Raw genomic sequence first — 24,645 nt, 5'->3', positions numbered from 1 at the left:
TATGTGTGCATGGAGCTCAGCATCCAAACGTTCCTCGGTGCAAAACAAACTGAAGAAGAGGGAAAATTCACGACCGCCCCTTGTATCTTCCATTTACGAATCCGCCGAAGAGGCCGTCCACCAAACGGACGTGGCCCGGTGAAATCTCTCGTACCTTCCGATGAATACCTGCCGAGGAGAGCGAGAAGAAAGGGGAACATCATCTTCGAGAGATCCGCTCACTCTGCCACCGTCGCGCCTCTAGATAGTAAGCAGGTTGGGAACCTAGTAAAGGCCACTACCGCCGACCGCAGCGAGCACCAGACCAAGCTATGATGTGATTGGAAAAGCACGGGTTTCCACATCTATTTCGAACTCCGCGAATTTGTGCATCCGGCGCGTGTTTTGATGTGAAAAAGGACCTTTTGGAACGCCACGAAGATGAGGTCCACGACGATCGTGTGCTTTGTGTTTGTGTTTTTGACGTTAGACGGCCTGCTGCACGCCTTGGAATGTCCGCAGGGCGTCGCGGAGTGTCCGACTTCTTCAGCGAACAACGGTGAGGATGTTGAGAATAATTATTGTTGAGGCAACGGTTCCTGATGGCGATTTTATTGTGGGTCTACCATTCCGACCGTTATAGCTCGTATTTGATTCGTAATTGGATGTGTCAGCGCCCAAATTCCTCAGGAAGGTACTCGTATCTTGAGGAACGTTCAAAACTGCCATATTTCCAATATTCGACCTCATTATCATCGTCCATCTGATTTTTCACCTCCACAACTTGACCCTCTTAATTTCCAAGTTTTAAGATAGGGAATGTGGGTCGAGTGAGAATCATTTAGAAGGTATTTTAAACTCCAGTATTATCTTTAAAGTGTCTCGATGTTTTCTATCGAAACGATGAAAAATAAGTGCCAATTTTCATTTCCAAAAATGGAAAATCTAGATGACATCGACTTCCAGGCTGTAAACATACCAGGAACATCATAGGCACAACACAAACGAGGCTAAACTAAAGACTTTTCAACGGAATTCTACTTAGTAATCAAAGGTGGCTGGCGTTTACAATAAAAAATGTTTTTACAGTTATCATTCTGATCTGCCAATAAAGAATGTCAGGTGTATCAAATTCAGTGATTTACTGAGATAAGAAGATGACTAGTTTTAGTGTTTTGGCTTTGCATCGTTTTTGTAGTTTCTTCTATGATGGTTCAGTATGCTTTCACCCCTCGTTTCACCCTAAATCTAGATCTTCCAGATCCCCTTCTCCAGGCTGTAAACATACCAGGAACATCATAGGCAAAAACAACACAAACGAGGCCAAAATAAAACACTTTTCAACGGAATTCTACTTGGTAATCAAAGGTGGCTGGCGTTTACAATGAAAAAAATGTTTTTACAGTTATCATTATGATCCGCCAATAAAGAATGTCAGGTGTATCAAATTCAGTGATTTACTGAGATAAGGCACCCCTAAATCAAAAATAGGAGTCATTTTATCTGGAGAATTTGTGACCAAATATTATTCTGGGACGGCCTGTATAAGTGTTTTGGCTTTGAACCGTTTTTGTAGTTTTTTCTATGATGGTTCAGTATCCTTTCAACCTGAAGAAGGAAAAACTCTCCCCCTGAAACTATTGTGAATAATTCTTCGGCAACTTTATTTCTTGAGGCTGTATTTCATGTGAATGTAACACATATAGGTACTCATTATTTTTTGTGATGTCCACAAGCTATTAAGCTGCTCTTTTGTGATTGTAATAATCCATCGAAACGTTTCTTTGATCGGAAAATTTCAGTTCCTTTCGATTATCTATTCTTGATGTTGCCATTTATACATTTTCAATCCACCTTGAACGACAACAATAAAATTTTTAACCAATGCCATATGAATTAGACACCTACATAAGATTACCGTAAAACATTTGTTTTTGTTCGATGATAATCATAAAGTTTTGATCAATAATTCCTTCAGTACCCTCCTCATTTTTACAGTTGATTAATGTTCAAATCATTTCTTCCATTTGAGGTATAATAGAAAAATATGTAAATGATTTTTATGAAGAATTTCGTTTGAGAGCATCAAATCTGCTAAAATGATAAATGAAAAATATAACATTCAGTTATAATCAATGCACGAGTCATAAGAAATATGTATGTATACAGGGTGAGTCTCTGACCCGTAACAATATTTGAACAGTAGATTCTTGAGGTCAAAATAAACACTATTTTCTTGACCATTTTTTCTGATTCGGCCCTGGTAAAAAGATATAGCCATTTCAAGTTTTTATAATGGGCTATTCCACCCCTAGAGAAACAAAACTCCCTTTAGAATAACCGAGAATACCTAGCTTATTCTGTAACACTACTCATCTGTGGATCTTTCGAACAGAGTTGCATTCAGCCAAAGTACCCAATTTTCCGAATATCACAGATATTTTTCATTTTTTTTAACATCAAATTACTTGAAAACGGCGCATTATACGAGAAAATATGAGGAGTACTTTCATTTTACAACACGTTCAAATATTCATTAGATAGCGTCCAACTTAGTTTCAAGAGTTGGGTTCTTTGAATTTTTGGTATTTTTATGGTACGTAATGGTCATAATGAGAAAACTGGAAGACGTGGGTGATATCTTGTGTTCGAAAAAGATTCATCAAATGAATGAAAAACTATATTCCGAAATTCATTTCCTTCGATAAAACCGTTTGTGAGATAGAACTGAAAATAACATTTTTTTATGGATTTTCAACAGCCTGTAACTTTTAAACCGAGCTGATTCGGAAAAAATGATAAGCGAAAAAAGTATTTCATTTGACCTCAATAATTAACTGTTGAAATATTTGAACGAGTGTAATACTCACCCTGTATATAAAATTAAAAATATCACCCTCAAGATTGTGTACAATCAAAAAACTTGTTAAAATGAATATGTTGTACATTCCTCTTGAACTCCCAGAGGACATTATTTCGATGAAATTTGTTAATAAATCCCAATCATCCATTAGAATGGATAGGAAATCAATGCGGACCATAACACTTTCTTCGGAAGATAATGAAATAAGTCAGACGTTTCTTCCGCCTTAAATCCTGATTAATCTAAGTTCAGAGACTGCCTGTCTGACTGACCACAAAAAAATAACTTTCATTTTGCCAGGAAGAGAAACTGAAATTTATAATAAATTATCATGAACGCTCATAGCACATACCAATATTTTATTGCCCCGCTTGGCGTAATGTTCATTTATAGAACGAGTGGTTTTCAATTCACGATTGCTCAATTCGTAAATTTCTAACGAATATAGGTAGTTGCTTTATTTCAATGATGACAGCCTGTCTGAAAGCATTGATGGTACTTTGAAAATGTATCCATTGAAAATCTACGCAAACCCTCATCAGCTGATTGATCATCTGATTCTGCTGCTTAATAATCAAGCAACTTTTCATGCAGCAATTTTTTTTCAAATGTCAAGGCTCGAAATTTGTCCTGGTATTTTCCTGGACGAATACCTAATGTTTTTTATTCCAAATGAAAGCTGTGAAAATTTTTAAGGAAGCTCTAAACAAATATACTCTTCATAGGTATCGGATCGACAAAAACTTGATCAATGATCATGATCTACTTTCTTTCTTTTCAAGATTCGACGTTTCAACTAGTATCCTATTGTTAGAGCGAATAATGAACTGAAACATCTCCTGGAGTTTCTTCCTTTCAGCATAATTCAAATTACAGTAAAAGTACTTTCGAACTATCAAAACGTTTCAGGTAATAAACATCTATGATACTGACAAAATGAAGTTTTAATAAATTCTGAATCTATTTGAACCGATGAATCGTTCTGACCTAGACTAAAATCTGGTCATGCTCTGAAAGATCACTAATGAATTATCGGAGGTGAATGGGAAAAGGAATCTATATTTTATCACTTGTTTCCTGTTGAAAAACTGCTAATGACATATAGTAAGAACGCTGGAGGGAAATCCCATAACAATTAAAAAAAAATATTTGATGATTGGCTCATAGCCAAGATTTTATGGAAAAATAAAAGTATTTTTTGAAGGAAAGGAAGAAGGAAGATGGAATATACGAGGATATATTGAAAAATTCTTAGCCTACTATAGAACCACACAAAATTGAAATGTCAAAATTTTTATTACTCAGCATATTTTCCTCTTAATTGGATACATCTATTACAGCGAACCTGCAACGTCTCTAGACCTTTCAAAAAAAATGTTTCTTCTTGCTCTGCAAACTAGACCTTCACAGCTTTTATTACCTCCACGTTGGAAGAAAATTTACGACCTTTTAAACAATTTTTCAGTTGAGGAAAGAGATGATAGTCGAATCTGGTGAATAAGGGGGTGTTCTAGTAATTCAAACCCTACATCAGGAATTTTTTGCATGGCAACATGAGATTTGTGTGCAGGGGCGTTGTCCTGCAAAAACAAAACACCTTTGGATAGCTTTCCGCGTCTTTTCTCTTTAATTTTTTCCCGTAGAGTGGTCAGCAATATCGAATAGTAATTTCCGGTTATTTTTCTACCCTTATCCAAAAAATCAATCATGATTACTCCATGGAAATCAATCATGATTACTCCATGGAAATCCCAAAAAACTTGAAGCAACAACTTTTCCAGCAGATTTTTGGACACGAAACTTCTTGTGTCTTGGAGAACCAGAGTGTCGCCATTCCATCGATTGTTGCTTTGTTTCTGGATCTTGGAAATGTATCCAAGTCTCATCCATAGTAACAATTCGGTTTAAGAAGTCTACATCGTTTTCAAATCGAGCCCAAATCGAACGCGATGCTTCTACCCTTGCACGCTTTTGGTCAACATTCAAACATTTGGGGATCCATTTTGCAGCAATTTTTCTCATGTCCAAATTGACGTGAACTATATGATGAACGCGTTCGTATGAAATATTCAGTGCTTCAGATATCTGTTTTAGCCCAATTCGACGGTCTGATAAAATCATGTCATGAACTGCATCGATATTTTCGGGGACTGACACAGCAACTGGCCTTCCCAATCGATCATCTTCAATGGAAAATTTACCTCTTTTGAAGCTTGCAGTCCAATTTTTCACGGTTGCCTACGAAGGACATTGATCACTAAGGGTATAAAGCATATCTTCGTAAACCCTTTTAAATACAGGTACAACTTCACACTGACACTTCTAATGAGTTATTGTTCGTTGCTATGGTAACCCAATATTTTTTTATGCATGAAACTGATCTAGGCTAACTAGATATCAATACATCCTCGTAACATTTGCAATCTTCTTCTAAGGCTGAAATCATTCCTAATCAACGATTCTGATGTCACGCTTCGTTTAAATTCAATAATATATTTTCGGACTGATATCGACCGTATACGGATTCAGCTATGAATGAAATTCTTTCAGAATGAGGTGAAAGGTGAAAAATAAAACAAAACTAGTCGTATATCGTAACAATGAGATCTTTATTGTTTCCACAAATTCACCAGCAGATGCATATGATTACAAACAATGAAGTCATTCATCGTTTAATCCAGACTTAACAATAATTGTTGCTGATATAGCGAGTACCTAATTGCCCAAGAATAAAATTTGATACTTTCATAACGCACAGAAAGTTAGGGAAGTCATCCTATTTTCATTTTTATCTCAGGAGGGATATTGAAAAGAAATTAAAGGACCATATTTATATCGGTCTTTCTCTGAAATGAATTTCATAAAAATTTCCACCAGACAATTTGACTGTTATCGATCACAATCTATAACCAACGATTGATTGACTATTTCGATCAACGAATAGGCAATTTCAATTACTGCAGATTTAGATATTGAATTGGGATTCCTGTCCATAAATCTGATTGAATTTTCGCATTGACGACCTCTTTATAATTACTGGCTATAAATAAGGTATTCGTTGTTAAGCTGTATATGGCATTCTAGTAAATCCCATTCATTCTGTAAGTAGGCTATTACTTATTTTGGAATGGGATATTTCGTCAGTTGGTCATATATTCGCTATGGTTTCGTTCTGAAATTGGTATTGAACACTTGAGTTTTCTATGTACTTATTACGTTCAGTAAATGTGGATAATACCAATCATTAATGAATATTTTTCGAAATATTATTAACTAATTTTTTTGAAGGAATGTGAACTACTTCAGAGGATAAAAACAAACATGAATAACTCGCAGAATATTAAGAAATTAAAGTGTGTTTCCACATAAAATATCGGTCATGTGAACCGAAGATCAATAATTCCTTGAGTATACTCATTGAACTTGGTTTATTAATAAATCAATCTCCTATGAAAGATCGATAAACCGTATAACTGAATCAGAAAAATGCATGACATGGAAACAACTTAATCGAATCTGAAAATACTTAGATACAACTCAAACATTCGAAAAATTTCGTTTAATAAAAACAAATTGAAAGGACGGTGACGTGTAACGGTTTATTTTCAGAACTTACTAAAGGAAATGGTCATTTCAAAACCATTCGATCTTCACTGTTAACCTTGAATTTTCGACTATTGCCATGTAATAAAATTAAGTTGATCGTGGTACCAAAATGCGAGTTTCGGACTGTGAACAACATATTTGAATACGATCCTTCTCGCTCAAGGTACTGTACAATGAATGCCGAACAAATAATTCTTTCAAATGTCAGTTTCATGCTCCTGCTGCTCTTATTAGCGTTCAGAACAAAGATCTGTTTATACGAGCACGAAGTGGCATAGTACCACTTCCTCGTGGAAAACTACCAGATGCAGATCCATTAATTACCCAGAGTAACAATCACATTAAATTGAAGAAATATCGAAGCTGTTGCATTGTTGCTGATCGACCTCAATGAGAACCGAATCTTTCTGAATGTGATCAATTTTGAAGCTTGTTGAGTCACTTGAAACGCAAGTGCAGGTTCTCCATGCACAAATTTATGCATATATCACACACTACAATCGATGCTTATCAGCTGTCTTCAAATGTAAGTGTTGTGATGCAGATGCACCCTCATTTAAGAGTAATTCGGCCATTTGTTTTCTCGTTTCGATTTTAATTTGCATATTTATCATTTCAATTAAGAATTCCGACTTCGTTCGAAACTGTAAACATTCCGTTTCATTTTGCAGACCTGAAAATCGATGTAGCACCGTGAAAAACATCCCGAATTGGGAGATAACCGAGTTTTCTCGCTATTGCTGATAAACCAGAGTCCAGAGGTAGCATAGCATTCGGTGCTGTACACAACTTCCACCTGTATCCATCCTTTGTTGTGTTCTACCCCCACTGTTCCCCCACTGCTGGTGTGAAAGCCCGGAGGGGGGCAGGACACACTCAGGGGTGAACCGTCGTTTCTTTTGTTCCCTAACTTGCCAGTGTCCACCTCTACAGTTAGCTGGAATGGGAGGAACAGAAACCTCACCCTGCTGAGTTCCGACATCATTGCCTGTTAAGTGTGGACGACAGATAGATAGATAGATAGATAGAACTTCCGAAATTCCAGAAAGAAATGGGAATCTGAAGCTCAGATCGGAACAAATGAACGCAGACACATCAATTTAAGCATTCAAACAACATTAATATATAATTGGTGGCCAAGCCTAGTAATAATAAGCGACTACGAAGAAATAATAAATAGGTTATTGCAGACAATAGCAAGTGTTAAAGTGGGAAGATAACTCTATAAACGTTTGCTATCCTATCAGACTTTCACCATCATAATTTTCCATCTTTACGTAACTTTCGCATCCAAGATACGCAATACCTGTTCATGCATGAAAAATGTGGGGTCTATTGGAAGGTTTGAACGTCATAGACAAGAAGAGGAAGTGTGAAAACATCCATATTTGTGCATATAATATGGCAATTCTTTTCCTAGCGTCATAAGTAAGGGCTCAAAATTGAAGTCGATCATTTGCCTACGTGAAATAATCATGAGGGAAGATACAAAAACGATTCTGTAATGAAATACACTGCGCAAAAAAATTAACGCACATTATGGAAATCTCAAATTTATTCTACAACTGAAGGTGTTCTCAATGATAATTATTTTTATCAGAATTATGCATGCATATGTTATCCACTTTCAACGGTTTTCTTCAATACAGATGTTTTTTCCCAGCAGGAATAAAAAAAGATGATATTATCAGATTTTGAATGTATTGGCTCCATTCTAAAATCAGTTGTTCTCGATCATTTCTAGTGATCAATAGTTTTTCTTTCGTTTGATTTTCTACACTCGATCGATATGCAACGCGAAACACGCAATTTGACCCAAGTGGAATGTGCCCAAGCGGTAGTTTTGCGAGAAGAAGGGTGGACATACACAAGAATTAAAGAAAGGTTTGGAGTTTCCCATACAAGTGTGTCTAGAATGTTGCAGCGATTCAAGGAGGCAGGTATGAATGTCCGAAGACCAGGACAGGGTAGACCACGGGTAACAACTGCCATTCAAGAACGTTACTTGAGAGTTTCTTCGTTGAGACAACGGTTTGCAACCGCTCGCCTCCTTCAAATTCAGCTTGAGCAAACTCATGAGGTGCAAATTAGCACTCAGACAATAAGAAATCGCCTCAGAGAATATGATTTAAGGCCTCGTGCGGCAAGAGGCCCAGCTGTTACCCCAGCCCATCGAAGGGCGCGTTTGGATTTTGCGAGAAAGCATATCCATTGGGAAGAGGCTGATTGGGAAAGAGTTCTCTTCACAGATGAGTCTAGATTCTACCTCTACCATTGTGATCGACGTTCCCTTGTATACAGACGTCCACATGAAAGATATGCTCAGTGCAATTTCCTGATAACTACTGTTTTCGGGGGAGGATCGATTATGGTATGGGGTGGAATATCATTGACTGCTCGCACAGACCTAGTGGTCGTTGATAATGGAGCTATGAATGCTGATAAGTATATAAGGAACATTCTTGAAGAGCATGTAATGCCATTTGTCCTATACATTGGTGAAAATTTCATTTTTATGGACGATAATGCCAGACCCCATCGTGCGCGCATCGTTCAGGAGTACCTTGAAGAGGTTGAAGTCTCTCGAATGGAATGGCCAGCAAGAAGTCCAGATCTCAATCCGATTGAGCAGGTTTGGGACAACCTCAATAGAAGACTGAGAAGTTCAGAAAATCATCCAGCTACTCTTAATGACTTAGGAATCCAACTCGGAGAAATCTGGGAAGGATTAGATCAGAACATTTTGAGTATGAACCGTCATTGCCGAGCTGTAATTAACGCAAGGGGTGGAAATAGCAAGTATTAAATCACTTATCAGCATTTCAGTATTTTGAAAATTGTTCATTTCTCTTCTTTCACATAAGATTCGGTGAAATCCTGAATTTTTCTTCCATTTTATGTGTCTTGTTTCGTTCAAAACCTTCCCGAGAGAACATAAAAAATAAGTTATAAAGTCATTGTAGAGTTAACTTTCATTAAAATTGAGATTTTCAGAATGTGCGTTAATTTTTTTGCTCAGTGTAGATTCCTTTAACGATCGTCGTAGAAATGGGGTGAAATAGGGTAACAATTATAGCACCTTGTCAACAGAAGCACTTCCAATGAACCTGTGAATTTTCTACAGTGTTTGCATCCCAAATAACACGATACAAAGAAAATTTCAAGTGACCTGATGCAACTAATCAGATAGACTCGGATGCACTGAACCATTCATTGTCCAACCTCGTTTAAGTTTTGTTTCGTTGTCACCTTTCAAAGTCTGTACTTGAAATTTAATGAAATTTTGTTTAAATGCTAGGGGTTGTAACTCAGCCATCTTGAATATTGAATATAGGCAATTTTTGGCCTAATGACTGATTTCGATGACCTCTACCTTCTCACCTTTGAGAACAGCCTGTATATAAGAGCAATAGAGGATCTGCGGAAGAAGCCACTCTTCTCTGTAATTAATAGCTATAAGAAATAACGTCGCGACCCATTTACCCAACAGGTTTGCCAACTAACTGCACTCTAGTTCCGCACATTGGCGGTTGTTGACTCAGCAGCAGCCTTCACAAGGTTATTAGTTGGCGGATTAGTCAACACAATCGCCTGCACAGATCGACAGAAGACATTTCTTCTTGGGGGCACTTTCTCCGATTTCACTCGAATTCATAGATAGGTAAATACGTGACACGTTTTTTTTTTCGCGCAGTGCATTGCGCTATGATTTAATTCTGCTTGAGTTATGGAGCCGTACGTCTGATATCGCTATATCCGTTTTCTATCGATTCGTTTTTACGATCTGAAAGCGTATACTGAGGAATATAAAGTGCGTAGGTACCATAAAAGAGCATTCGAAGCATACCACTGGACGTGCCTTTTTCTGCGAAAGAGGAAGTTGATGTTTTCCAATCCTTAAAGTCCATAATCTCATTCATTAAAACTGAAGATGACCTATTTTTCGATAATCAATTTGTCAATGTAGGTTTTAAGTTTTTGAGTCCACATTATTTCATCAGGTGAAAGAAATAATGAACAAACTGTGTAATAAGATACGAAAAGCTTTTGAAACCTGAATGACCAGTTGTACAGTGTATCCCAAATTGCTAGATTTTGGCTGTTTCTGGTACTTCTAGACCATGTAGATAGTTAAAAACGTTGAAGGTTACTGTTTAACCTGAAGCGCCTCAAAGCAAAAACCCGTAAGTTTATCACAGAACAATATGCAGACGACTGCGCACTTATCGTTGGCAGCCCAGAGAATCTACAGATAATGCCGGACACCTATAAACATATATACGAAGCTTTAGGCCTTAGACTCAATATTGACAAAACCAAAATCCTGATAAGTACGCCAGAAAGTCTTCACACAGATATCAGCCTGGATAATGAAACTCTAGAATAGTTCGAGCAGTTCAAATACTTGAGAAGCTTCATACTAGGGCTAACCTAGACACGGAAATACACAACCGTATCAATTCAGCATCACGGGCATTCTGGAAGCTGAAGGACAGAGTGTTTCAAAATAACGACCTCAATCTGAAGACCAAGACAGCTGTTATCAAAGCAGTGATCCTCCGAACGCTTCTTTACGGAAGCGAAAGCTGGACACCCTACAGGCGACACATTAAACAGCTTGAACGAACGCCACAACGTCATCTAAGGCAAATAATGCACATCAGATGGTTCCACAAAGTTTCAAATGCAGAAGTCTTGCAGCGCGCGAGTTGTATAACAATTGAGACACAAGTAACGAGGGCCCGACTCAGATGGAGCGGCCACATTCTGAGGATGCAAGACATAAGACTCCAAAAAATAGCTCTGTATGTCGAATTCACAGAGGGAGCTCGGAAACTAGGAGGTGAGTATAAGCGGTTTAAGGATATACTGCATCAATCCCTAAAATCAGTTAATGCCAATCATAACTGGGAACAACTAGCGTTAGACAGATCACAGTGGAGGTCTTTGGTCCACAGTTATAATGGATACTCGAGAAGGATACAGCGGCGGCCAGATCTGGTTGGTGACTATTCATGCCTGGAGTTTGGAAGGATTTGTAGGTCACAGTAGGGTCTCTTCAGTCACAGGAGGGCACACAGTCGCAAGTAGACCTAAGAAATTATAAGTTTGATCGCATCGATAGTTTTGTTTTTGATTCTTTTTGTCTCCCTATATATGACTTCAACATTTTCTCCTTTCTGGGAACAGAAGATATTTATCACAGCTTCCACCTCCATTATATCGAATAAATCTGTCGATTGCGACGTACTTCTCTATGTAGATCAAGATAATTCGAAATACGATATGTTTTGGTTAGGGCTATTTTGAGAAACATTCATTGTGTCAGTATCCACTTTATTCTCTCGTAAATATTTGAAATTTCTCAAGCGTTGAGTTTAAGATCATCAGCTTTGAACGTTAATTTTACAGTAGCAATAAAACGAAAAGGTGAAGAATATCAGCATAGAAAAGTTCTCCTTCTGGGCATTCGATGCGGAATGAATATTAAAGTCAAACTGGTGAATTCTTTCCCAATCGGCCTCTTCCCAATGGATATGGTCTCTCGCAAAATCCAAACGCGCCCTTCGATGGGCTGGGGTAAGAGCTGGGCCTCTTGCCGCGACACGAGGCCTTTAATCATATTCTCTGAAGCGATTTCTTATTGTCTGAGTGCTAATTTGCACCTCATGAGTTTGCTCAAGCTGAATTTGAAGGAGGCGAGCGGTTGCAAACCGTGGTCTCAACGAAGAAACTCTCAAGTAACGTTCTTGAATGGCAGTTGTTACCCGTGGTCTACCCTGTCCTGGTCTTCGGACATTCATACCTGTCTCCCTGAATCGCTGCAACATTCTGGACACACTTGTATGGGAAACTCCAAACCTTTCTGCAATTCTTGTGTATGTCCACCCTTCTTCTCGCAAAACTACCGCTTGGGCACATTCCTCTTGGGTCAAATTGCGTGTTTCGCGTTGCATAGCGATCGAGTGTAGAAAATCAAACGAAAGAAAAACTATTGATCACTAGAATTGATCGAGAACAACTGATTTTAGAATGGAGCCAATACATTCAAAATCTGATAATATCATATTTTTTTATTTCTGCTGGGAAAAAACATCTATATTGAAGAAAACCGTTGAAAGTGGATAACATATGCATGTATAATTCTGATAAAAATAATTATCATTGAGAACACCTTCAGTTGTAGAATAAATTTGAGATTTCCATAATGTGCGTCAATTTTTTTGCGCAGTGTATATATATATATATATTTTTTTTTTTCAGAAACCGAAGCCACATCCCCAAAGCCCGAGGGGGAACCATCGAAACCAGAAAGTTCACCACCCCCTATGACGAACGAAGATCATACACTACCCCCACCAAGTCCAACCAACTTAAGTCACGAAAGAATGGAAGGACCAAGAGGCAGAGCTCTCAACTTCACCTCTAACGTTTTCAGTAATGGCGTCTCTATGACCAATACATCTTTTCACAACAAGGACATGGACGACCTGAGCGATGTGACCATAGACGATGAAGAAGAAGAAATGCATTTACCTAATATTCCTCCAATGGTTACTTTATCAAATGGTACGAAAGTGTTATTCATACTACGCCACTCGAATGGGAAATGGAATCTTTTCTCTGAATTGAAAAAATGACGTATTCAAAATTCTTGGAAAATTGTTACGGCCAGTTTCATACTTCCTTTAGTCCTACTAAAAAGGAAGCTTAAAGGGTCTTTAAATTTGATCATGAAACTGGTCGTGAGACATCTGTCTAACGTAACGTAAACTCTTGACCATCCCTATTTGAAATAAGTACCCTCTTGGAGTCTCATTTACCAAAGTCAAAGAGGATCTTTTGGCACATTGTAGCATGAAAATGACAGAATATCTTTTCTTTTAAGCTTGAATGGGAGCCTTACAGCACCACACGTACTTGTGGGCGTCAACCATAGACAAGCCTCTTTTCTTTGGCTTATCTTCGTATCCTATAGTTTATTTTTACCTGTACCTAATAGAAATGTTAAAATTATCGACAAATCTACGCCTTATGTTCATTCAATGCTCACATGTTCTGAAACTCTTGATTTAAATAAACCCACGTGTATCTATGTATTAAGCGCAAACGTCAAGGTATAGAATGGCTTCCTGTAATCCTAATGCAAGATTTGATATTACATAACCCGAACCCAGTAGCGTACCGTAGGGGGGGGCGGTGGGGCGGTCCGCCCCAGGCCCCGCACCAGCATAGGCCCCCAAATGATGGGCAAAAAAAAACCAAACATATTTTAAAAAAAAATTTAAATAACTTATCAGGCCCCATGACGGCAAAGACGTCCACATTATACAAATGGTTAGTTAGTTATTGTTCCGTCAACATTCAAAATACAGTCCACTGGGCAGCTTTCACTCAAAGCTTGCGCAAGTACAATGCGCACGGACAAAAACGGTTAAGCGAGCTGAGGCGTCTGTTCATTTTGACGAATTAATCCAACAATTTTCAGAAGTCAAGTCTCGCAAAAAAACATTTTAATATGTTCTTTGTTTTTACTATTCATTGAAATTTGTATGTCTTGTTTTCACTCGTTACTGTACAACATATAACTATGTAATTTCAGAGTAACATATATTATGTAATTTTAAAATTAAAAATCATTATAAACATACCTATTTATGTCTGTTGTCTGCTACCTTCATTGTGCTTGATAGTAATTTATATTTGTTATCGAAACTGTTTGAGTGACAGTGAAAAGACTTATTAGTGTTACTATGTGGGGTGTTCATCACGATGCATTAAAACTAACCTTCAAAAAATTTTGAGGAAAAGTTTCATCTTTAAATATATTCTATAGGGCCCCCTCATCAAAAGCCGCCCCAGGCCCCGAACTATGTCGGTACGCCACTGCCCGAACCTTTTAGTTCGTTGTTTCCGAGAAAGTCAACTTGTCGTAAAACCCTACATAACGTTCGAATTCGATTGGAATTAATCGAATTATGGCTCCTGACATTTCATAGCATCACTCAAGTGGACGTTTCAATGGAAACTAGAAGCGTACCTATATCCTACATCATATACAATGCTTTGAATTTCAATCGATGATGGATATATATAAAATGAGCAAACAGGAAACTTGAAACTGATTCCACATATTAACTATGACTGAGTGTATTAGTTTCGAATTTGAATGATTTGCACAGCTAATTTTTTCAAGTCCATGGAGTCAGCCGCTACGTATGTATACAGCGTGTAACACGCAAAGTGTTTGCTAGAAGTATCTAGAGAACTGAAGGTGATTTCATTCTGGAAATTTGTAGATCATGATGAATGGTCAACTAAAACATTAACTTCTTAGTGGTTGTAGAGCCAAACTTTGTTATTTCAAATGGAACGTCCTATATTTTATTACATTGTTAGATTCTCCACAAAATTTGAACTACGGTTTATTTGAACTTTTCCATACCCAAACCTCAAAGTTCTGGAGATATTCATTAGCTCATTTGTCTCAAATTTGACGCAGAGGTAGGGTGTGAAGTATTGCATTTAGAAAATTTTGCGTTCCATCTGATGGTCTATTACCCAACTAGCAAAATAGTCTTATAATTTTTTTGTTATACGACAATTTGGCCTTGTAGTTGTTGTAATATTGTCCCACGAATACTTTTTTGTCATGTAAATATTCTGATAGGGACCGTTTTGTTGTGTTGAACTGAAAAGTTCTATAAATTATCGTGTAAATATTCTCAGAACAATATTATAGGACATTTATACAATTATTTCGCAGAATGTTGTATAAACGTTTACAGGACAATTTTTATACGACATTTTCATCCATGAGATGTAGTTGTCGATTAATTGTCGTAATGATGTATTTTGAAACAGTTATATGTCTCCTATAGGAATGTTCTGTATGTGTATGTTGGGAATCCTTTTCACGACTTATTCTGAATGTGAAATATAACTATCGTAGAAGGCCTGTATGGTAGGTCAACTAAAGGACGCTTACAAAATCATTATAATACACAAGATTCATATTCAACAAAGCTATACAACCAACTTGTATGTAGAGGTAATATTCGTCAATATTCGTCTGATCTAATGCGTTCTTGGGAAAAAGTAAAACATAGTGAAGCTTTCAGGCGAGTGTTATGAGAAAATACTGCGTGCAGAAGAAAAAACTCTTTTTGAAAGTAGAGCACACAATTTACTCAGGTATAAACACATGGAATTAAGTGAGGTTATATGATTTGTCCCCTAAGAGTTCTCTTCGCGACTAAATGTGCATGATCAACTTGTCGCAAAGAGGTTATAATAAACTGATTTTGATGCGACCATACCGGTTCTATATTGTTTTGCGAATGTTGCATAATAAAATAAATTTGTTGTATTAATGAGGAATGAAGGTAACTAAGTATCATTTAAAAAACAAGCAGATAAGTTGTTACAGTAATGTATTCAAAAAATTTTTGGTGAAATATATAAGTAATACTATATTTAAAATTATTATAAAATATGTTATGAAGGTACCATAGGTTCTCAGAATTAGAACTTTATATTTATAACTATTACGGGCCTGTTATTCTATGCAGTAATAAATAACAAAGGTTTTATAAGTATTCGATTGATGTACCTTACAGAATCAATATGTTCTATGTTCTATAAAAGCTTCATTTGTCATCAGAAAATTATATTGAAAAGACGCCATCTTAAAAACTAGAAGGACACGTATCATCAATTGCCATATTGTAAAAAACAAATCAAATGTATGAAAAATTATAATTTTGGGTCTCCTATGTGGATGGAATTATTTTTCTTTATATCATTGATGAAAAATTGAGTAGTAGGGCACATTGAATGGAGCAAGAACAAAAATCAACAGAAATTTTTTTTTGTTCGAATGAAGTTTTTTTTCTTAATATTATTTATTTCTGAAGCGCATGAAAATTTAGTATCATATATGCCATCTATTTCACAATAAAATTAATTTGCCATGTGAAATACCCTGTGAATTTCGCGACATTACATCTTATCATCAATATATCCGCTGTAACAAAGATTCAACACTTGAAAATGGAAATATATTTATCGATGTGGAAGAATGATTAGTTTGTCTACTAGTGGGGCACATTTACACGATCGTATAGTTTTATAAATATTCTCAGAATCACAAAATAGTCTTATACCTGAACGAAATATAATAAGGAATGAAAGGAAGTATAGGGGAACATTAACAGTTCTGAAAGTTCTATTAAATGTCGTGTAACAGTTCGCTAAACGTTTATTCGTCATTCCTGTAACAGTTCTAAAGTGCGCTACCAAATTAATCAAAATAACTAAATTGTCGTATAAATCTTGCCCATTTTGGTTGAATATGTGTTGTATATACGAAATGAAAAAGTTTATAGGACTTTGTCTTGTCGTGTAAAAAAGTACTGAGAACGTTTACAGGATATTTACAAGACATGAAATTGCTAGCTGGGTAGAATACAGGGTGTTATGAAAAAATGCACTATTTTTTTTTTATTTAGTTTAACTACTACCACTCTCAGAGTCAATTCTGAACTTATCACAATTTATTCTAGACTATATTAACGTCGAATTTGACACAATAGAATTTATCTTCAGAACCTTGAGGTTTGGGTATGGGAGAGAAATCAATGGGGAGAGAATAGAGTTAACTCTATAACCTTTGGTTCAAATAAACCGCCAGTTTGACAAAACTGACAAAAGCGAGGTTAGAACGGATGACAGATAGGGGTTAGATTTTATCCATAGAGCAAAGAGCCTTGTTTTTGGTCCCGATCTTTATGAAAATCATTTTTTCAAAGCACTTCTTCCGAAAAGGTGGATCTCTTGGCTCAAGCTCAACTTTATTCACAGGTTCGTGCTCTAAGGGTGGTTTTACCTACCACGATGGGGAGAGAGTTGAGACAGACTGTGATACTGTATGCATATGCAATAAGGGCGTTATGAACTGCAGGGACAGATGTGAACAGCCCCTTTTCAGAAGAGGGAAAAAGATAGACGACCCCATGTGCCAGGAGAAACAGACTGACGACCCATGCTGTGGTATATTGGTTTGCGCAGGCTCCGGTGAGTTTCAGTAGAATTTACTGATTCAATTTCGAACGACAATAAATTATTCTCAACTTTCCTTGCAAACATGAAGCATTACCCGGCAACACTTAGGCAATTTCATAGAAATCGTAGCTTAGGAAGTAGGTTTATCTTTGTCCCATTTCACGACAAAAAATTCCCAGAAAAATAAGATCAATTTTGAAGATTTTCAACATGAAATACTGTCTTTCATGTGTACCTTCTATATAGTAGTTTTACGTGCAGTTCTAACACTATGGTATTTGTTGTGATAATACCAAGATGTACTTAAGAAGTATTTTTTTGTTTCTAACAGCTACTGAACCGTTAGAAATATGTCACGAAGGCAACAAGACCTACAACAGGGGGGAAATTTTCCACAAAGGTTGCGATGAGACGTGCAGCTGTGATGTAGGTGGAAAAATAACATGCAAACCAAGGTAAAATATTTTTCAAATGATTCCTTAGTGAACCTTATTCTTCTCATTACATTTCCATATTCAATATGGTTAAATCATAGTGGAACGATGTCCAAAATGAACTTTCAAAAATAAGTTATCGACTCGAATCTTTTGACTCAACATTCCCAATGCAAAGAAAAATGCAATGAAAAGAATTATAAGCTCAATATAGTACAATAATGAAAGCGACACAGAGATAAATAGATCAACACAGAATTCAATTTCGTTCAATAACAAACAGCAGTAGTATAGCAAGGAGAGTTCTGCCTCATTTAGGTAACATAACAATTTTAATCTTGACTTCGCACTCAGTTATGCGATACTCGATCATACATTATAGCAATTCTGAGATTATGCTGGAAATGAAGAGAGATTCAAATTGTGAGATTGTGGCAGAACTCTCTTTGTCATTCTACTAATACCCTAACCTAAATTCGATATTTTGACTGTTGGATAAGACAGTGGCACTTGGGTTTCGATTACATTATTTTACTAGTGTAATGCTCTATTTTGTACGTTAATTCACTATCATTGCCTAGATGTCTACCGAGAAACACGGAAAACAACGTCAAATGCGTGGAGGTCCAAGACCCAGAGGACTCCTGCTGCAAGAAACTGCTCTGCGACGTCACCCTCAACGAGAACGAATCAGAAGGCGGCCTCAAAATAACGAACGCAAAGTACCTCAACTCATCCATGATCGAAATAAAGTTCGAACCAAAACTTGAAGATAACGACTCTTCTCCAATCGTGGAACTGAGCGACAACCAAAAGGACTGGATCGCCTACAAGCTACTTCCCGGCGGTTTCCTACCAGTTCAAAATTCCACCAAGCATTCTTTCATACGTCTCGAGGGTACCTCGGAAGTCCTGACCTTGGAACGACCCAAAGCAAGTGGTGACTCCGAATTTGACGCGCAGACGCAAAGCTGCACTTACAAGGGTAAAACCTTCAAGCTCAACGACGAATACAACGACAATTGCACTCATCTGTGCTCCTGCAAGAGAACGGGGATGACTTGTCTGAAACTAGACTGCCCAACTTATTTCGGAACCGACGTCTTGGATTCGACCTGCGTGGAATGGGAGACTGTACCTCCGAACTTCGTCCCTTCGCCGCCTATGTGTTGTCCGACGGAGGTGCGTTGCAAGAACAACGGATCCTGCTTGCACAAGGGGGAGATGTACCAGAACTGGCAGCATCTGCCGACCAACGTCACTGGTTGCGAGAAGCAGTGCTACTGCGAGATGGGCAAGATCGAGTGTCAGAACGTCTGCCCTCCGATGACAGCCCTGCCCGGTCCGGATCTACCCTGCCCACCACACATGGCCACTGTAGGGCATCTGCCGAATGACGACTGTTGTATGCAGTGGATCTGTAGATCTGATTCTGATGCAGGTGAGGATTGTCGTATGAAAGTTGATTGGTGAGATATTGTGGAATCGATTAGGTAAATGCAAACAATCTGTTTTGTTGTCTCCCCTGATGTGGGAGGATTTTCGATGTTAGCAACACTGATATTTATCACCGATAATGGAGGAGTTCCCTACATGTTGGCCAACCTAGAAAAAGATCTAAAAGGTCTACCAACAGGGAATGATTGCTTTCTAACGAAACCTACTTCATTCTTTCCGCAATGATCAAATATATTTATGAAATTCTACCGAGCTTCCTAGAGTTTACTGTTAAAGAGAAAAAAAGATTTTCATAACCTCGATTGCTGATTGGTTGAAATTTATGTTGGTATTACTACTTCTTGTGACAATTGACATATTTCATTGGCAAATGTCATTTTTACTGATATATATAATATTAATATTGTCAATGTGATGTATAGCTTACAAAATACAAGAAAACAAGAATGCGTTCAAGCAAAGATTGTGCACATAACTAAAACTTTGCCCATAACCTAACAGATTACTTTCTCCTTCTTGACATTTGCCAACGAAACATGTCAATTGTCACAAGAAGTAGTAATACCAACATAAATTTCAACCAATCAGCAATAGAGGTTATGAAAATCTTTTTTTCTCTTTAACAGTAAACTCTAGAAAGCTCGGTAGAATTTCATGATTATATTTGATCATTGCGGAAAGAATGAAGTAGGTTTCGTTAGGAAGCAATCATTCCCCTTTGGTAGAGCTTTTAGACCTTTTCCTTGGTTGGCCAACATGTAGGGAACTCCTCGCCATTGACCACCAAATGTTCATTTATGCTGTGTGAATGAATGTCCTCATCTTTGAAACTTATTCGAACAGTCGCTAATCTGCAGGAACAATTTTTTTCAGTACAAAACCAACCTACGACTACCAACTCTACAGACCGCGACAAACTACCAGAAGTCCCATTCGGTTTGACACCTACGAAGACCCCTTCCAAAACGCTCGGACCGCTACTCTCCTACGCCAATCCCTCCAACTCAAACGATACAACCCCCTCACAGAAAGACAATCCCTTCATCCACACGCATACGAATCGAACGCTCAAAGATAACGACCCTAAGTACAACACTGTCGGTAAAGAGACAACTGACGAGATCCACGAACGACCTCCAGAAGCCATTCTGGTGACGCCACTACCTCCAACCGGTGCGTTCCCAACTGAAAACGAGAATTTGAACTTCGTCAACGAGCCCATCGGCAAGAAGCCTCCGACTAGGCCTACCAAACACGACCTAGTCCCTCAGCAGATTCACATAGTGGGCAAGGGAGACGCGGATGACATTTTAAGCTTCATCAACAACCATCCGGAACTGACGAATTATCCCAGCGGTTCCGTCCTGGAGATCCATAAGGTGTCGTCTAAGAACCCGCTGGAGAATCAGATATTCGTCAATCCGCAAACGCCGAACGGTCCGCCGATCTCTCACCAACACCTACTGCACCAAATCGCGCAGCAAGGGCCGCTCAGCATGGCCCTCCCGCCAGGCATAACCCTCGAGCAGATCCTAGAGGATTTGCACAAAAACGGTCAGTTGTCGGAAGGCGGGGCCTCAGTTTTGACTGTACCCCAGGTCCAGGGAAGACCGATCATTGGTACGCAACAAACTGGACTTAACAGACCTAACAACACGTTCGCAGGTAAGAAAGACACTTGGGACTGTGGACTAGGACTTCGGTTTTTGGTTGGGACCACTTTCTTCCATGTACATAAGACATAACATTCGATTTCTACATGACTAATAACGGCATAATTTGGTATTAGAATTATTATGGACCATGAAATGACTCCTGAGGGACCCCAAACCTGGTTTAGAAGGTATATAATATACGTATAATTTTCGGTATGCATTTTTACGTACTGTTGGTAGGTGCTCTTATTTCAATGTCACTTATGGAATTCTACAAAAATGTATCAGGGAATTTCTACCATCATTCAATATAAATAGAGGAGTTCCCTACATGTTGGCCAACCTAGAAAAAGGTCTGAAAGGTCTACCAACGGGGAATGATTGCTTCCTAACGAAACCTACTTCATTCTTTATGCAATGATCAAATATAATCATGAAATTCTACCGAGCTTTCTAGAGTTTACTGTTAAAGAGAAAAAAAGATTTTCATAACCTCGATTGCTGATTGGTTGAAATTTATGTTGGTATTACTTCTTCTTGTGACATGTTTCATTGGCAAGAAGGAAAAAGTAATATGTTAGGTTATGGGCAAAGTTTTGGTCATGGAGGTAGGAGGCTTTACCTCCATGGTTTTGGTTATGTGCACAATCTTAGCTTGAACCCTTGTTTATAGACCTATATATATATAAATATATATAAATATTAAATATTATATAAACAAGGCTTAAACGCATTCTTGTTTTCTTGTATTTTGTAAGCTATACAGCACATTGACAATATTAATATTATATATATATCAGTAAAAATGACATTTGCCAATGAAATATGTCAATTGTCACAAGAAGTAGTAATACCAACATAAATTTCAACCAATCAGCAATCGAGGTTATGAAAAATCTTTTTTTCTCTTTAACGGTAAACTCTAGAAAGCTCGGTAGAATTTCATAAATATATTTGATCATTGCGGAAAGAATGAAGCAGGTTTCGTTAGAAAGCAATCATTCCCCGTTGGTAGACCTTTTAGACCTTTTTCTAGGTTGGCCAACAAGTAGGGAACTCCTCCATTCAATGTACATAGAATGTATTTATGTAAATAAACGCATAATCTGATCGATGTTAAAAAAGGGTCACGTCAAGTTATTCCTTTCAGGTCATCCATTCCCCGGCTTCCCTAACAACTTCCAAAACCACGACGAAATCACTGTACACACGCTGGAGGCAGTAGATGCGCACACCATAAGGCTGGCCTTCTTGGTCCCCCCAGTCATCGTCGGTTTACACGGAAGAGTCGAAGTGCGCTACACCGACAAACGAGACGCCATCTTGGACAACTGGGAACTACAGGTTTTCGCGCCGCCAAACGATCTCATAGCCACCCCACAGCTAGAATTCGACCTTTTAGGTCTCAAGGCCAACACCGAGTACAGGATCCAGATCACCATCACCCTGCGAGATCTCCACAACACCCCCACCAGCCAAGTGTACAAGATCAGAACGCCCGCAGAATCGGCCTCATCCACTTTGCCGCCCCTGATCCCGATCGATCCAGAACTGAACATAGCGGAAGTCAACTCGACTTGGGTGACAGCCGCTTGGAGGAAGTTCACAGAGTACGAACTGCAGTTCATAGACGGCATCCAGTTGAGGTTCAAGGAGATCGATGGTCGGATCTACGCAGCCACCCCTCTGATTCACAGAGCGGTGTCCAGTTACACCATAGAAAACCTGAAACCGAACACCAAATACGAAATCGGCATCTATTTCATTCCGTTTCCTGGTCAAACGTCTGAGCTACAAGCTGAGAGTATGGCTCATTTCACAACGGCCAACGAGGTGGATACCTACGGGTTCAATGTTACTTTGGAAATCGGCCACGTCAAGTCGACCAGCGTGGAGATCAGCTGGTTTGGCGTGCCTTACCCCGAGGACAAGTACGTCAATATCTACAGAGCCATCTATCAGAGCGACTCTGGAAAGGAGGATCAAAGTACTTTCAAAATAGCTAAGAGGGATTCGCCCACAAAGACTATCATCGCAGACTTGAAGCCAGGAACAAGGTACAGACTGTGGCTGGAGGTTTATTTGACCAATGGTAAAATAAAAACCAGCAACGTGCAAGACTTCTTGACCAAACCCAGAGCTGCTCCTGTCTTGGGGTCATCGTCACGTGGTAAGATTCAAAGCTCTCTTTAGAAGTCCATAACAAAGATACCAGATCTGGAAAAACTAAATAACACACCAAAGTATATAGTTCAGATGTAGGCTAGATTAGTAGACCGATAGTAGATTGTTTCCTTCAATACTTGGTATTTAAAAGACACTTTCTTACAGACAAATTATCCAGAGATGAAGAGTTAGATAGCAAGGGAGACTACTATGCTCCACTAGTCATAGTTGCAATTTTAGCAGCGATAGCCATAATGAGTACTCTGGTTCTACTACTTGTGTTGTTGAGGAGGCACAACCAGAATAAGGCTGCCATTACACCGCCAAGCAGAATATGTCAATCCGCGTATGACAATCCTACATACAAAGTTGAGATACAACAAGAGACTATGGGTAGGTCTATATGCAAATGTGAAAGATCTGAATATTTAAATAAAAGTTTTTTTATTGGAGTTATCAGGAGTCACTGAAGGTGAACAATAAAAAGTGATTCTGGCTTTTAGTGACCCCTGATTTGCCCAATAATTCGGACATTAACCAGTTTTCGAGTTGATCCATAAGCCCTATATGTATTTTGAAAAATTGGAACTTCGAACAAGCGCGCATTTGATTTTATATGATTTTATCTTGGAAAATAACAGTATTGATGAGAGTTATGCATTACAAAAATTTTAGATTGGTCAGTTTTCTACAGAGGAGACGCAATCCATTTCGTACCAACAGGCATTTAATGAATAAATCGATAAATAATTTCAGAGAAGGTTCGTATTCGACCTTGATTAAGTAAAAAGCTAGAAGCAGAGAACCCCTCAATTCAAATCGTTTCGCTTTTTACCTACCCTTTCATACCTACAAACCTATAAATAGTTGTAGTATGTATATGTAGGAATATTTGAAAACTTATTCAGAAAATAATCAAACCTGATTAGTATTAATTTTTTTTATTTATTACAGGTTTATGAAGCTGACTATATCCCACAAAGATGTAAATACAGAATTAAGTTCTATTCTTTAAGTGAGAAAATAAATATGTTATATTTAAGGAGAAACAGTTTTTTAATGTAAAATAGAGAAATATATTATATTTATTATTTAAAGCAGTTTTTCCGATTCCTGAAGTCCTTTTTGCTTTTTGATCAAAGATTGGGAGGGTAGAGACCAAAAAACACTAATATAAGGGTAGAGACCAGAGATATAGAATATATTATATTACCCATGGAGGATACCTCCATGATTTTACCAGAGACAAACTGTCTCTGATATTACTCTCAAGAGATATGTATCTCTGATTACTCTTTGCAAGAGATCAATCATAGAGTCTCTGAGATCAATGCTTAGACTAAAGAAAGAGTTTTTTTTTTCTTTTGTCTAAGGATCAATGCATAGTTTTAGGTCTATGGTTCAAGGACTACAGATTACA

The 24,645-nt window shown here is 38.0% G+C and overlaps 1 protein-coding gene across 1 annotated transcript; it reads left to right on the top strand.

Moving 5' to 3' along the window:
* Nucleotides 1-266: 266 nt before the first annotated feature.
* Nucleotides 267-24,322, top strand: LOC123306328 (putative epidermal cell surface receptor). Its single transcript, XM_044888290.1, has 8 exons — nt 267-538; nt 12,713-13,018; nt 17,312-17,524; nt 17,844-17,967; nt 18,528-19,387; nt 22,210-23,229; nt 23,391-23,618; nt 24,180-24,322. The coding sequence occupies exons 1-8, from the start codon at nt 421-423 to the stop codon at nt 24,185-24,187; spliced, it is 2,877 nt and encodes a 958-aa protein (XP_044744225.1). The 5' UTR covers nt 267-420; the 3' UTR covers nt 24,188-24,322.
* The last annotated feature ends 323 nt before the right edge of the window (nt 24,323-24,645 follow it).

The sequence above is a fragment of the Coccinella septempunctata genome, chromosome 2 (assembly GCF_907165205.1).
Source record: "Coccinella septempunctata chromosome 2, icCocSept1.1, whole genome shotgun sequence".
NCBI lineage: Eukaryota > Metazoa > Arthropoda > Insecta > Coleoptera > Coccinellidae > Coccinella > Coccinella septempunctata.
The sequence above is the reverse complement of the archived record's forward strand: the minus strand, read 5'-3'. Positions and strand labels throughout refer to the sequence as shown.